The sequence below is a fragment of the Protopterus annectens genome, chromosome 2.part2 (genome assembly GCF_019279795.1).
Source record: "Protopterus annectens isolate FY-2018-M chromosome 2.part2, PAN1.0, whole genome shotgun sequence".
NCBI lineage: Eukaryota > Metazoa > Chordata > Ceratodontiformes > Protopteridae > Protopterus > Protopterus annectens.
Genome location: NC_056730.1, coordinates 942,853,000 through 942,869,793, shown reverse-complemented (window position 1 = coordinate 942,869,793; position 16,794 = coordinate 942,853,000). Strand labels below are relative to the sequence as shown.

The 16,794-nt window shown below is 39.7% G+C and overlaps 1 protein-coding gene across 2 annotated transcripts in view; it reads right to left on the bottom strand.

Annotated features, from left to right (window-relative positions):
• Positions 1-365: 365 nt before the first annotated feature.
• Positions 366-16,794, bottom strand: part of VCAN (versican) — a 401,734-nt gene continuing 385,305 nt past the window's right edge. For both annotated transcript variants that reach the window (XM_044064259.1, XM_044064260.1), the window contains 3 exons: positions 11,345-11,489; positions 4,681-4,863; positions 366-2,664 (listed from right to left, as the gene is read on the bottom strand). In XM_044064259.1, coding sequence (XP_043920194.1) covers positions 2,537-2,664; positions 4,681-4,863; positions 11,345-11,489 — 456 coding nt within the window. In that variant the 3' untranslated portion in view covers positions 366-2,536. The remainder of the gene's footprint in view (positions 2,665-4,680; positions 4,864-11,344; positions 11,490-16,794) is intronic.

Below are 16,794 nucleotides of genomic sequence, written 5' to 3'. Positions count from 1 at the left end.
TTTCATATATTTTCTATCTCTAACAGTCAATGGTTCATCATAAAATGCTAAAGTAATTATCTTGCAAAGAGAGAGAATCTCTTTTTCTGCCACTGAAAATGTGTATGTTATTTCATACTCTTGTGTCATGCTGTGCTTTAAAAAACATTTTACTTGAAAGAGAAACTAAAACACATACCAATTCTCATAAAATTGAGTCTGTTATGTCAGTCAGTAAGGAATGATTTAGTCTTTTCTGTCTGTGAATTGGTAGTGCATCTTATTATTTTAATGTGTTACTTGTTTTTAAATTCATCACTATTTTCAACTTTTCAAAAGACTTCTCCAAAATCAAATGAACAGGGAAAACTCTGCAACAAAAACAATATGAATAGAAAAATTTTGTTTAATATAAAGAAACTTTCAAATGTTTTTAACTACCTAACATCAATTCAAGCAACAGGCTGAAGAGAACAGGGGGTTTGTTTCCGTTAATACCAGTGATATCCATAATAATCAGAGACAGCTGCGAAATAGATGGCAAAAGTTTTACATTTAAATGAAAGAACTGGGACAATGCAAAGTGAATTAAAACAGGATTGTTTACATTTCTTTGGTGAAACAGAAGCAAGTATAAAAAGTTACAAAGTATTTTAGACATTTTTTTCACAAAATTCCCAAACATTCACATTAAAAACTATACAAGTTATAATATAAATACAAAAAAGTACTATGTGCATTGAAATGGCAACAAAAAGACACAGAAATCAGCATAGTGATGTATTGCTGTCATTAACAAACAAAAGTCTGAATACATTTGGCGCAGCAGGTAAAGGAATTTCCCAACACTGAGAGTCTGCTATGAGCACAAAATATGTAGAGCAGCCATGCCAGTTTAATTAATGGACGGTGGAGAATCTAGTTCCTTACTAATACAGATATGCCAACCAAGACAAAATGTTTATTAAAATGGTCAAAATAGACCAGTTATCTCACTTTTACAGCAGTCTGACACTGCAAAAGTCTGCAATTCAGCCTTCCCTGGTTAGTAAGCAGGCTATGCTCACAGAAAACCTTTACATATTCCTAATATCTTTAATTCCACAGCTATTTAACAGCAAAGTTCCTCATATGTGGCAACCAGTAAGGCCTTGGCAAAGGCCACAATTACCACTAGAATCTTAAATTAGCCCTAACTTTTTCACAGTCTATAAGTCTGTAGTGTATCCTGTAATAACAGGGACTAGTGCTTAAATGTTTTTTTGAATGTTTGATGGTGAATAGTCAAATGTAATATCACTTGCCATCTGGTAGTGCCTTAAAAATACATTTCAAGTCTTCTACAGTAGTATTTCCCCAGACTGACAAACTTTTTACATTAAGGTGGGTTATGCCTTGAAGGTAAAAAATATAAACAGCCCACCAATGTTACAACAAGGTAAATTGTTTCTAGAAATATACCTTTTAGCATGTCTTTTTGTGCAACAGATCTTCAAAACATTGCTATGAATAATAAAAGATATTTGCATCCAACACATAGCTAAAGACATTACTACATTTTGTACAAATGGCTTTAATTTTCTAAAATTAAATAATGGCAAAACTGATACCTATATGTGCCTGTGTGACTGGGGTTAATACTTGAAAACAAAATAAACTTACTTATTATATTCAAGGTAAATATAGCAGATCCAATAAATTAATCCTGCATGGCTTTACTTCATTGAAATATGCTTAGGCGCTGCGCATTCAATAACATTCATTTTTATAAAAATGGATTAACATGGGTATATACACAATTATTTAATTTATTTTTCTTTACAAAAAGTGGGTTTATATCCCCTTTAAAAATGCAGCATACCGTAGTGTAATGTAGATAGTGTTCTTAGAGCCACAAAAGTCTGCAATGTCTCAAGACGTTAGTGTATTAGTGTTTGGACCTCTGATGAGCCAACTGGCTTTGAAAGGTCATACATTGAGGATGTCAATGCTGTTCCCTCTCTAACTGGTAAACAAAAAAAATGACATTTAAAGTGTTTCATACTGCAGTCCTCATTTCTCACGATTCCATCATGTATACACAGTTTATAAATGAAGTCAAATGAACCATTTCCATCCTATAATGCATACAAGAAGGCAGCAAAAATATGAGCACATACCCTCAAATCACCCAGCATGTGAATCCAAAATTAAATAGTCATTAACAGTAGTGTGAGTATTTAATTTTATATACAGGACACATTAAAGAGTCAAGCAGCATTAGTCAACTTATTTACATTTTCCTTGGCTCTAAATTAAACTAGCTAAAGTAAAACTAACAGTAAAGAAATGACACACAAGAAAGACACTGCAATAAAAGTAGGCTGGAAATGGTGCTGACTTCAGGTTTGAATCCCACTACTTCAATCAGTTTAGCAGATGTAGTTATCTGCTGTGTTGTAACACTGTAGTCTGTTCTTTCCAATCCACTCTTAATACTTGTAGAAGTGTTATTGAAGGCACTGTAAGGTAGCATTTTGACTAGGACAGTGAGAACCGGTCTCCTGCTGTTCTTTCATCAGTGCCTTGAATCCTGCCATGTCCTGGTCCAGCGATGCTGATGTTTCAATAAATCTGTTGAGCTCCTCTTTCCTGGCCTGCTAGCTGCATAGTACCTCTCTGCATGAGCTCTTTGATATGCAGATGCTACAAAAGGTATAAAAATGAAACAACATTAGCATGACAGTTTTAGTGTTACATTTCTTTTGCCAAATAATCAGTCATTAATGGGTATATAACTAGAGCACAACTGCCCTGATATATGCCTGTATTGCAGGTTATAGAAAAATGCCTGGTGAATCTGACTGCTGCATTTTCATGTAGGACAGCTTAAATGAAATGTGTTTTACACTGAAACTTGTTCACAGGCCTCATACCCCAGGAACACCCGAAACCATTTAAATAAAAAAAGTTAAGTCCAGACAATTGAATTAATTTTCAACCAACCAGTACCATTCCTGTAAACACTTTCAGTTGAGTCATCCTTTCCTGACAGTGGATTAAAGCTAATTTGCAGCATAAGGGCAAATGAAAAGTGTAAACTTAGAGACCGAATTTGTTTTGGTTAAGTTTATCATTTACTCAAATTCAGTGTAACACCTGTTATGGCTGAAACAGCAGCAGCATGGAAACTTATTGGTTAGATATCTGCCGCAGAGTTTCATTTTTTTCCCTGATTCCATTTATTGTGTGTGGGGATGGATCTGCATGTCCCTATGTCTGGGATAATTATGTATCTTCACAACTTTTTTAGATAAGATAATTGATTGGCTACACTAAAGTGTCCATGCACACAAACAGAATCATGTGTGCAGTGAAGTTGGATGCTCCAAAAGATTTGCATTAGGTGTGTGTGTGTGTGTGTGTGTGTGTGTGTGTGTGTGTGTGTGTGTGTGTGTGTGTGTGTGTGTGTGTGTGTGTGTGAGTTTGTGGGTTAGGATGAGAGTAAGGGCCAGGTAAGGGGATGTGTTAAGTGCTGTGTACATACACGCATATGTGTGTGTGTGTGTGTGTGTGTGTGTGTGTGTGTGTGTGTGTGTGTGTGTGTGTGTGTGTGTGTGTGTGTGTGTGTGCATTTGTGCTTGCTTCTTGTTTAGTGGAACTGTTTGGGAAAGGTTTTAATATACTGTGTAGGGTTGATGTTAGGAATAACAGCAAGGTTAATGTTAGCACACACAAGTAGACTAGTAGACCCCTGTATCACCTTACACATGTGTTCTGATCCTGATAGTGTTTTTTCTTAACTCCTTGCTTAATTTATGCAGTCCATTATGGAGTGCCATGATATTTCTTTGTGAAGTAAAATATGACCATTTGGAAATGCAAACACTTAGTGCCATGATGTTGTATATCACTGCATCTAATAAGCCACAGAGAGCAGCTGTGCTTCTGCAGAAAACATGCAATGCTGCTACTGCAAACATTTGTTTTACCAGTATCCCCATCACTTCTACCCTCTATTAATTTACACATTCTTTGATGTTTCAGTTTTGACTTCTGTATAATATGCCACATGTAAGTCTTGACAAAAAGCAAGACAGTTTCCTGAGCCAAAGCAAGGTTATCAATTGCAACCTTCAAAAATCGTTTAATTGTAAGCCTTAAAATCTTCTGAATATTATTCATTATCAAATATTTATATTTGTGAGTTCTATGTATTCCCACTACATTATCCTATTTGGTGTCAATTTATACATTTTATGACATTTTGTTTAATAGAAAAAAGACAGAAAGTAGACAAGGAGAGTGGCAGATTTCTAGATAGATAACTACTGCATAGACATGTAAAGAATGCGTTTATTAATTATGCTGACATCCATGAAGGCTGACATGAATTTCTTTTTAAGTAAAAATTATGTATATTACACAGTGAACAGTGTAATACTCTTTTGGCATGGTCTAGCTGTAGAAGGCTGCTGTCAAATCTTTAATCTAAAAACGTTTGTCTCACATCAAAGGAGTACTTCATTTAATGTTAATAGTTTTGAGAAAACCAATGATTCAAAAATTTAAAGAGTCATCTTAAACAACAGTGAACATTTGTTACAGCACTTGCTTGGCTTTCTGTTCTCTAAGCATCTATTAGAGTTTGACTTAAGTGTTTATCTAAAGGTATTTGTAGGAGACAGCTTCTTAAAAATCTAAGTAGAATTTAATACATACGACTCGTGCAAGAAATGGCAGGCTTTTCCCACTTTCCATTTGCTTGACACCTCACTGTTGGAACATGGCGCTGGATAAAACCATCCTTACAGTGGAATCGAACCAAAGAACCTATTTCATATCGACCCTTCATTTTTCCAAATATCTTGGCATTTTCCACCAGAGGAGGCTGACCACAAGCAACTGAGGGATGAGAAATACTTATATTAATCAATCATAAACCTGAAATATTATCATGTAAAATTGTAAAATGTACATTTCTGTCATAATTGTTGCTACATCTATGAGTTGATAACTATACATTTTATATATGGTTTCTTTCTGTTCAGTTTTTTATTAATTCTGAATTACTTCAGCTGGATAATACTTGCTTATTTTCAATTGTGATCAGTTTAACAACCCAGTAAACAAATGTAAAATAAAATAAAGTACTGTAATGCATTTCTAAATCAGCAGTGGGGAAAATGAGTTTATTAAGGCTAAAGTTATAATTTGGGATTACATAGAATATGAGGTTTTGTGTGAACATGTCACAATCTCACATTTTAATGGAGAAACAATGCTTATTAAATGATGTGTTTCTGCATTGCTCTGTACTGTGCTAAATACAGAAAAGCACTAATACTCTTTCTCCGTTTACTCAGTTTCATTAAAATGTTCATGCATTCATTCAAATGTTCACACTCCAGTTACCTGCTTCATCCAATGCAGAGTCACAGGGAAGTGGAATTTATCACAGCATGACTGATGGATGCAAGGAATATTCATCCTGAATGGAGCACCAAACAATCGCAGGCTGTGCATAGATAAACACACACACACACACACACACACACACACACACACACACACACACACACACACACACAGTCACACTGTTTGCACAGCTGTGCACAATTTAAAAGAATACTAATTCTTTCTTTTTTAGTTTTATTTTTTGCTACTCACTGCTATTATTTGCTGACTACAGTCCATGTTCTACTGTGAGGTTAGAGAATAACACTGCTAAGCCATGCATAAACACAATTTGTTATGCACCTCTTTGATGTCACAGATATTTATAACAAGTTTGCCCTTTGCCTCATTTTGAAGTGCAGTCAGCAGACTACATGAAATACAAATTAGTTATAAAACAGTCCTTTAAAAGTCTGAGGAGTTTACAGTTAGGCACAAAATGACACCAGGCTACTAGTGAATCAAATACAGGGCAAACTGCAATCCTACATTTTATGAGTTGGGTGAATGTCAACCTACTGAAAAGCAATATACTGCAAGTTATAATACTGAATGTACAACGGTGAAGTGCCAAAATGCTAAAATATTAAAATATTGAACTTAAAATATCTACTCCCCTACATGTGTAAAAAGATGGACTTGCCCCCCCCCCCCCAACAGGATCCATGTTAGCAAATGTTTCCAAGTTTCACTAACAATCGAGTGATATTTTTTGTTTACTGGCTGTGTTCTGACACATTATACATATGTGGTACATGTACTGCTATTTGGATGTATTTTGAGCTCAACATTGTAAAGTTTCAACATTTCTGAATTTTGCATTCATTACTACAACTTTCAGAGAATTGCTATTTAGTAAGGTGTCAGGTACCTGTGGTGGTTACAATATCTATACCGTACTTTGAAAGTAGGCAATAAATACATTTAATTTTGTGGAGAAAATAAGCTAAAGATTTAATTTTCATTTAAAAGTGCATCAACTGCCAATAGAAAATGTCTCTGTATTGGTTGTGTTGCTTCCAAAGCTATTGCATGACAACACAGATGTAGTGAAAACAAAATACATTATAATGGATACCTAGCTTGTAAATGCAGTGGAGCTATGTCAACAATTAGCAAAACAAAAAGGTTTTGCAAAATTAAGACCAAATATCCTTCATGAACAGCAATCTTGGAGTTAGTACATACATAAATAGTGAGGGTATGGGAGGCAGCTCTAATAATGTGGAGGGCTAGGAACTCAACCCCCCCCCCCCACAGAAAATCCATTTAGTGTGTGTCATTAACTCAAAAAGTTTGCCTCCCCACAGAACAGTAATTTAGTGTATGCCATTAACTCGCAAAGTTTGTTATTTTTAAATGTTAATTGCACTTATATTTTGAAATTGTGGAATTTACAGTATGCTGTGCTGAGTATCTGACATGTTGCTAGTATACACACAATTAGTGAAAGCTTGCATTTAATGCTGAAATATGTGGATGTGGTTTCATGTAACTTTTTGATTTGCCATTGCATTCTTGTTGTGTTAAATGCAGACTGTGAATGCAAAACCCAACTACAGCCAAATTAGCCAGACTCACATCTAACAACATTAAGTACATTGGTGTTAGAATTTCTCATTCTGCCCAAGTCGAGAGGAGAAAGAGGTGGTAATTTATTTATATATAATAATCTGTTAACTAAGCAACAAGTACAAATGCCTCATTTAAGGGGTTACTGAGAGCATTATCTGTGTAATGGACTGTCCCCTTTGCACAGTAGAGAAAAGGAGACTGTAAGAATCAAACCCAGAGCAGCTTATCAGCAGTTTATTACCTTAACCACCTGTGCTGCTTTACAAAACAGTGGTTCTTTGAATTACTACTCAGACATGCTAAAATGCCATCCTGTAAGAACAGGAGTTGGTAAGAGGCTTGCATTGTACCGTCAGTGGTTAATTATCCTGTCAGTTGTATTCAAAATGTTTTTATTTAAATAAATAAATAAATAAATAAATAGCATTCAAAATTCACTCCTCTTCACCTCAGAATTGACTGCAGAAGAATAAAAGATACTGAAACCCTTGTGGAAAATCAGACATTGTAAATGTGATCCAAAAACTCAAGGACAATAAAAATACTTCACTATATATATATATATATATATATATATATATATATATATAGACACACACACACACACACACACACACACACACACACACACTGCTAACTTTCTTCATATATCATGCAACCTACCAGAGCAGATATTTAGGAATGAGAAGCCATGGGATGTTAACTAAATATTCTGAGTAATATAAAGCAGTATTGCATCAATAAAGGATAGTGTCCACATAGAATATACTTTCAGAAATGGCTGGCAGCAGCAAATAAATTGGAAATGTTAAATAGTGATTGTCAGGGAACCTCGGATGAAAAGAAAAAATGACAAATTCACCACCATAACAGGAACAGGCAAACAAAAACTGAGGGTAATGCTACTCAATGCTAGAAGTCTAAATCTAAAAATGCACTCACTCGGGGCACTCCTTAAAATGGAGAACATTGATATCTGTGCAGTGACTGAGACCTGGCTCAAGACTCTAGAGAGCACCCCTGCATTACCAGGCTATAACTCATACCACACTTTTCGGCCATTACCCTGGACCAGAACACCAAAGGCAAAGGTGTGTCCATACTCATTAAGGATATCCACACCTCCAAGCTAGTTGCGCGGCATAATGCATCTGAGGTTATTCAAGTGCAACTAACTTTGCACTAAACTGCAATCCAAATTGTAGCTTGCTACAGATCCACCACCATGCCCCAGGATTCACACGCCTCTTTTCTTAATATACTGGAAAATATTAGGGTTCAACCAAACACCCTAATAATGGGCATTTTTAACTACCCCACCATTAACTGGGAAAACTACTCATGTACCAACTCCTTTGCTCAACGATTTCTGGAATTCATAGATTCCAGTGCCCTGGATCAACTTATCCACACCCCCACCAGGGGCAACAATATCCTAGACCTGGTCATTACCAACACGAGTGACCGGTGTTCCACACCTGAAGTCACCTCCTCGTTGTTCCGATCCGACCATAAGCTAATCACCCTAGATATCTGCATCCCACCCCCACCCACCATTAAGGAAAGCACAATAAAAAAATTTCTCCAAAGCCAACTTCATGTTTCTTAAGACAGAAGTGGCGAACATCATGACACCCATGCAGACGGACAATACAGTTACAACTGCTGAATCCTACACAAATGCACTCTATAAGCTCTTACACAAGTGCATGGATCATGCTATCCCAAATAGAACCAAGACACTATCCTCCAAAAAAAGAAGCCAATCTGGTGGTACCTTGCCATAAACAAACTCTACAACAGAAAGAAGAAACTGTTGTGAAAGAGAGTAAAATCCCATGAGTAGAGGAGCTTCCTGGTCAGCCTCAGTAAGAAGCTGAGATCCCTTATAAGATCCTCCAAAGCTAGCTATGAAAACAAAATTGCCACTGATTCTAAGGGCAACCACAAAGCATTCTATAGTTATGACAAGAATATCAATGGCAACACCCAGATTTGCTCTGAGTTACAGCACAATGGCATGAAAATTACAAAACCAACTGATATTGCCAACATCCTGGCAGATAGGTTCAGTGCTAACTTTACCCCCCTCTCACCCCCTAAAGGGCCCATATCTATACAGGAAGAATGCAGAGTCCCATTAATCACATCTATGCAGGTAAAAGCTGCACTCTCTAAAACCAAAAACACAGCATCCATGGGACCAGACAACATCCCAGGCTGTGTTTTACACAAACTTCAGAACGAACTGGCTCCCCACCTAAGCACCATGTTCAATCATAGTCTCACATCAGGCTTTGTGCTCACTGAATGGAGCACAGCAACAGTTATCCCACACCACAAAGGGGGAGCCACCACTGATCCTGGGAACTATCGCCCTATTAGCCTGATGAGCCTGGTCTGCAAGGCCATGGAACATATCATTATGGAACTCATAAACAAAGACATTGATAACCTCCAAACTCTGGACCCCACCCAGTTTGGGTTTGTGAAAGGCAGATCATGCCTTCTGAACCTGATCGACTTCTTTGCAGCAGTCACCAAAGCCATAGATGAGGGTAAGGTGGTTCACACAGCCTATCTTGACCTCACCAAGGCTTTCTACACCATTCCCCATTCTGGAATTATAGCTAAACTCACTTACTAGGCAAAAATCCCTACGTCACAAGATGGGTTGCCAACTGGCTCACTGACAGAACTCACACTGTAAAAGTTGCAGACTCCAAATCTGACTTCAAACCAGTGACAAGTGGAGTACCACAGGGTTCAGTCCTGGGACCTCTTCTATTTGGTATCTACTTCTCTGAAGTACAGGCTAATACAGAAGACCTCTGGCTAATGAAGTTCGCAGATGACTGCAAACTAGGAGCCATAGTCGAGTCCACAAATGATGTGGACATCCTACAGAAGGGCCTCACTGAGACAGATGCCTGGTGTCAGAGGGATGGCCTCAAGCACAATGCCAAAAAGTGCATTGTCATCAGCCTTGGTAAAAATTCCGTACCCATGAGCTACCACATAAATGGCAGTCTACTTAATGACAAATGTGTGATAAGAGACCTTGGGACCCAGGTGGACAGTAGTCTCTCCTTTGATAATGACATTGCCACAGTGGTCAGAAAATCCTTCTCTTTGGCACACCTCATCACAAAAGGGTTCTCATCCAGTAAAAAAAGAGGTCATTGTTCACCTCTACTCGGCACTCATTAGACCCATTATAGAGTACAATGCCCCTTTTGGAATGTACCTCACAAGACATCTGCAGCAGCTGGAAAGGCCACAGAAGTACCTCACAAAGAAGATTACTGGCCTCAAACAGATGCCCTACACTGACCGTCTCAAAAAACTCCAGCTTTACTCTGTAGCATTTTGCCTACTCCAAGGAGCTCTCTGCCTAACATATAAAGCTATGTTAAACCCAGAGTTGTTGGACATGCTACACCTAAAGAAATCCCAATCCCTGCGAGCTACACGCTCTAGGGACCTAAATCTTGCCACCACAATAAACAGGACATGCTGGAGGGATAGAATCCTATCCCAGAGACTTTCTATACTCTGGAACACGCTACCCATCTATGTCAAGCAAAGTTCCTCATTAGCACTCTTCAAGAAAAATCTTGATGAGTGGATGGGAAATAGGAAATATATTCTGGGGAGCACTTTTGTGGCTCTGCTCAACAGGGGCACAGGAAATTAACTTTCTTGGGTGGCGTAAGCCAGGGAACCTTGTTGGCTAGGCTTACTTAGGCCCTTGGGCTGATAGACTAATACCTACCTATGAACCTATGAACCTATGAGCTGAAACCAGTTAAGCAGAATCTGCAGCAGTAGGGAGAGAAAGTGCATGGTTCTTATTGCTCCTTCTCTGAAGCAAAATAGTAGAGCTGAGTGCCACCTTTAAAGTAAAAAGCATAACCCATCCATCCATCCACCCACAACCCTTGTTTCCCATTTTTTCACATGGGGATGGGATGTAACTTCAACAGAAACAATCATTTACAGCCAAGGTTTAAACCACTGGGTGGCTGCCTCTGCCATGGTAGTTCTTCCACACTTCATGCTCACAGGCACACTCACACCTATGGCCAATTTAGAGCACCCAGTTCATGGACTGCATGTCTTTGGAATGTGTGAGGAAACCAGAGCACCTGGAGGAAACCCATGTGAATATAGGGAGGACATGCAGACTCACACAGAAAGCACCCCAAAGAAAATACAAATAATTTCAAAAAGTCATGATGAACTCTTTCCAGTAAGACAACCACAGTGTAAAGTCTCCCTTTGAAACTGGTGACTGTTATTATTCTTTTTACAAACCAAAAGTTTCATTAAAACCTAAAAGAGTAAAGCTTACCAGTTCCCTTCTTGCAAGTATAAGTGAGGTGGTAATTGCATGGTACATCATTCCACTGCCCATCTTCGTGCCAAATTAAAACAACACAGTCTTCTCCAGAGGAAAAGAAGCTGTCTGGCTGGTTTGGCCTCCAATTGTCATATTGCTGTTTTAGTAAAGAAAAAAAGAGACATGTAGAATAAGACATAGCTTGCATCTTTGTAAGAGCAGAGTTTTTCAAAGCAAGTAGTAAAACCCTAAGATACACCATGTCATTTGTATTTTTATCCAGTGTCCACTATCATGCTGTCTCCTATGCATTTACTTAGACACATTTATCCATGTTATTAAATGTATTAAGCATGTAAGTTCAAAGATTGATTCCGACACATACATGTTAGTGATGCTAAGCTAGAGCAATCACACTTTTCTGGAATTAATTAAAAGTCTGCATGAACATAAACATACAGTGTAGGTTAGAAATAATGTTATTCATGCCATAGACCTTTTCAGTTCTCTGCTGCAACAGAGGTTTAATGGATTTTGGAATAAATGCAAATCAGCTCAAAATGTCCAGACTTTTTGGCAGAAAGACCTAACACTACCAATGACTGAAGTTGGTATCACATGTTTGGTATCATTACTGAATTTTTTCTTGGCTAAGTAATCTTTTTTTTTTTCAAATATATAAAAAAAGACATATTTAACACAGGAAGTTCCAGACTTCTGAATAATTTTATGTTCTCCACTCCTCCTCTTTCATTTTCTTACAGCCTTATTTAGTCACATTCTTCTGACAAGGCGATCAGGAAAAAGGTTGCCACAAGAAAATGCCATACAGCTTCATGAATGTAGCTATATAGATTCTGTGTGACACATTTGTCAGGTTTTGCATTGTTACTTCATAACAGAATAATACTGCCATCATTTTTCATTTTGATGCTTTGCAATTTGATTTTCTTGCCTGTAAAAAGGCTTTCTAAAATTGAAAGTGTCAGTACAGATTTTTAGCAATTCCAACTGATTCTAGTGATTTTAAGTTCTGTTTTAGACAGGTCCTACTTCTCATGGTTTGAGTAACAGCAGCCACAGACTTAAATTATTTAGTTCTTGAACATTTTTTTATATTTAAAAAAATTCTTCTAATGTGAATGCCCTTCAGACAGCATACAACTCGTTTCCAAGTGGTACTGGAACAGTGTCCATGAATATTAGCTCACATTAGTCACAACAGAAAGAATGCTGGCGGACAGTAGTTTTGTTAATTAACAGCAAATGCTAAGTAGCACATCACAGCACCATCTTGCATTACTCAAACACTGATGCTGACAACATTCTTTTGCATAATGGCTTGGATGAGATTCGAAGGCACATGATGCACTCACTGCATAGGAATGTTGCACAGACAATTGTATGGAAAAGGACAACATTACATTTACAGATAGTTGTGCATTATGGCTGCAGTGTATACATGTAACATGGTGCATAGCACACATGCCATTGGCTTAAAGGCATGAATTAGACTAATTAAGCAATTCAGAGACAGGCAGACTCCATACCTTGCCACCTACTACAACAAATCTTCAATCTGATTATAGATCTCTATTACAAGGAGAAAGTTCAGTGTGGTGCTCAGGTCTGTTCTGAGCTAGTACAAAATGGAACAAAATACACTGACCCCACTGACATTGCCAACATCTTGGCTGATAGGTTCAGTGCAAACCCCCCACCACCACCACCACCTACAGGGCCTATTACTATTCCAGGGGATTGTGTAACTCCAATTATTACTGATACGTTGGTTAATAAGGCTCTATCTAAAGCTAAAAACACTGCCTCCATGGGACCAGATGGTGTCCCGGGCTGTGTCATACGCGAGCTCCAAAATGAATTAACCCTGCATCTGAATACCCTGTTCAGTCTCAGCCTCTCGACAGGATATGTGCCCATAGAATGGCGCACAGCAATGGTGGTTCCACTGCACAAGGGTGGACCCACAACCAACCCTGGGAACTACCAACCAATAAGCCTGACCAGTCTGATCTGTAAGGCAATGGAGCGAATCATTATGGAACTCATAAATGGAGAGATTGGGAACCTCCAAACACTTGACCCCACACAGTTCGGCTTCGTCAAGGGCAGATCATGCCTCCTGAACCTGGTGGACTTCCTTGAGACAGTTATTCAGGCTATAGATAAGGGAAAGGAGGTACACATGGCTTAGCTTGACCTTGCCAAAACATTTGACACCATTCCCCATTTGGGAATTATTGATAAACTCACCAACCTGGGCATAAACCCTTACGTCACAAGATGGATCACAAACTGGCTCTCAGACAGATCCCTCAAAGTAAAACTAGCGGGATCTATGTCCGAATCCAGACCAGTAATGAGCGGTGTGCCTCAGGGCTCTGTCCTGGGGCCCCCTCCTGTTTGGCATATACTTCTCAGAAGTACAGGCAAGCACTGAAGGGCTGTGGCTGACCAAGTTTGCGGACGACTGCAAAGTGGGTGCTATAATAGAGTCTCCGGCCAACATGCATATCCTCCAGAAGGGCCTTAATGAGACTGATGCATGGTGCCAAAGCCATGGTCTCAAGCTAAATGCTAAAAAATGCATAGTAATCCCCTTTGGAAAAAAAGTACCCACAAACTACCACATAGGTGGTAACCCCCTGATATCTGAAGAAGTAATAAGGGATCTAGGGACCCAAGTAGATAGTCAGCTTTCCTTTGATAACCATGTTGCCAAGGTGGTTAGAAAATCCTTCTATGTGACCCATCTGATCACAGAAGGGTTCGCATAAAGATCTAAGGATGTAGTGGTGCCCCTCTGCTCTTCCCTCATCAGACCCATTATTGAGTACAATGCACCAATTGGAATGTACCTGGCTAGGCATCTCCAGCAGCTGGAGAGACCACAGAGGTACCTCATTAAGAGGATTACTGGCCTCAAACAGTTGCCCTATGCAGCACGATTGAAAAAACTAAGGCTTTTCTCTGTTGCATACCACCTTCTCAGAGGTGATCTCTGTCTAACATACAGAGCCATGTCCAACCCAGAACTGTTGAACATGCTCCATCTTAGCAAAACAAAATCTACTCGAGCTACACACTCTAGGGATATAAACCTCAGAACAATGAATAGAACATGCTGGAGGGATAGATTCCCTTCGCAAAGACTTCCCTTGCTATGGAACAAGGTCCCGATCTACATAAGACAGAGCCCCTCACTATCACTCTTCAAGAGGAACCTTGATGAGTGGATGGGTAACAGAAAGATCACACCAGGGATCATACCAACAGCTCTACTAGATAGGGGCCAAGGGTACTAGCTGCTAGATCTAGGGCCTAGGGAACTAACCAAAGGGGCGGTGAATACCACACAGTGTGGCTGGCTAATATATGCCTTCGGGCAGATAGCCCAGTACCTACCTATGAACCTATGAACCTAAGCATGGCTATGACCCTCCTGCACAACACAGACACACACTCACACACACACACACACACACACACACACACACACACACACACACACACACACACACACACACACACACACACACACACACACACACACACACACACACACACGCACACACACACACACACACACATGCGCACACACACACACACACACACACACACACACACACACACACACACACACACACACACACACACACACACACACCACCACACACACCCACACACATGCACACACACCAGAAAGTAGTTGAATGTGCTCCCAACAGGTTCCTGTTGTACATCTGGCACCATTATAGTGTCATAGCATTATCATCACTGCCCTCATACACACCAGCTGGTCAGACACAGCAATTCTAGTTGATCTCAGCCAATAATATGGCAGAACGTAGTATCCTAGTGACACATAGTTCAAATGAGATGCAAATGAGCATTAGTATGTTTGAATGAGTAGTAAGTTCCATGCAATTCTTTCTAGCTAGCTCTGTTGGCACAGAGGGATAAGATCCTGAGTAAAGTCTAGTCAATCTGGGTTTGATTAGTGGCTCAGATGCATGCTGGAGCTGGTGTAGGAAAATGAGCATATCTACTCTGTTGGCAGGGAGAGGGTGGTCTGGGACTGTCCAGTGCCATGATCCCATCATGATGAAGAAGGGTGGTCCAAGGGAGTGTGTGTTCAGCTCATAAACACAGAAGAGTGACCTAAAGTGGAAAAGACATAGTGGATCATGTAGTGATGTGGGCTGCATAGCTTCTTCCCAAAGGAGAGGTTAGGGCCATACCAAGAGTATCCTCATTGCCAAATGCCTGCAAGAGCATAAAGGACAGATGTGGATGCTTAGAAGATGGATCCTCCAAGCAGCTCTTATCTCTGCACAGTGGATGCCCAGTATGGGGGAATGAATGGGTTCTAGTCTCACAGGGAGAGGCCTGATGTTTGTCAGGAAGGATAAAAGATATAGGAAAAAATACAATTAATTAACTTTATGAAATGTGTTGCCCAGTGCTGTATACAACAGAAAACAATGGCAGTGTGAACAGCCACAACACTGAGGGAACACTGCATATTCAGCACACCTAGTTTGAAGGTTGCATAATGCAGAGCTGTTGTGCACAGCAGCATGCAAGAGCAACATCACCTCTCAACTGTATCCTTCATTTAGTTACAATGATGTAGCCCTACCTGGCAATGAAATGCATTAGCACAGACCAATAACTGCACAGACTAGTCAGGTTTCATCATACATCACATAATGCAGTTTGTGGTCAAGAGCAGCTAAGATGTTCACAGGCTGGACAAGTTATGGCCAGGCACTGAGCTCTAGAAATCCCCCACACCTGCACACAATTACACACACACACAAAATGAAACAGCAATCCCTTGTGTGAGGAGATGCTTCTTATGACTTTTTGTAACAAAGACACACAGCTTGCATAACTGCATAGCCTATAAAATGCCACCTCCCTCCCTCCCTGGAAGCTTACTACAGTTTCCATACACATGTCACATGGGTCTGAAAGGCATGCTGTGTGCTGAGTCACACCTCCCCTTGAATACAACCTGCACTGTCTGTGTGACTTAAGGCTCAGATATGCATGCTGTACCAACTTAAATGAAAGCCCCCCTGGATGCAGCTTGTACCCTTGACATTTGAAGTTATACATGCCTGCATGCTGCGTCACACTTTAAATTTAATTCCCCAGTCCATGGGCACGGCCTATGCACTCAGCATACGGGAATGCAAAGTTTGTATCTTTATGTACTTGGCCATTCAGTGTAAGCCTCTGTACCAATGATGTAATACACAGCCAGCATGCACGGGCACTCTGGGGCTTCATCTTTTCAAATGCACACACTGACACAGGACACACAAGGTCGTTAAGCTGTGCACCATCACTCCACCACTCTGCTGGTCATGTGACTGCTCTAGCTGGATAATCAGTGCAGCACTGTAACAAGGAACTTACTGAGCTGCTTCATA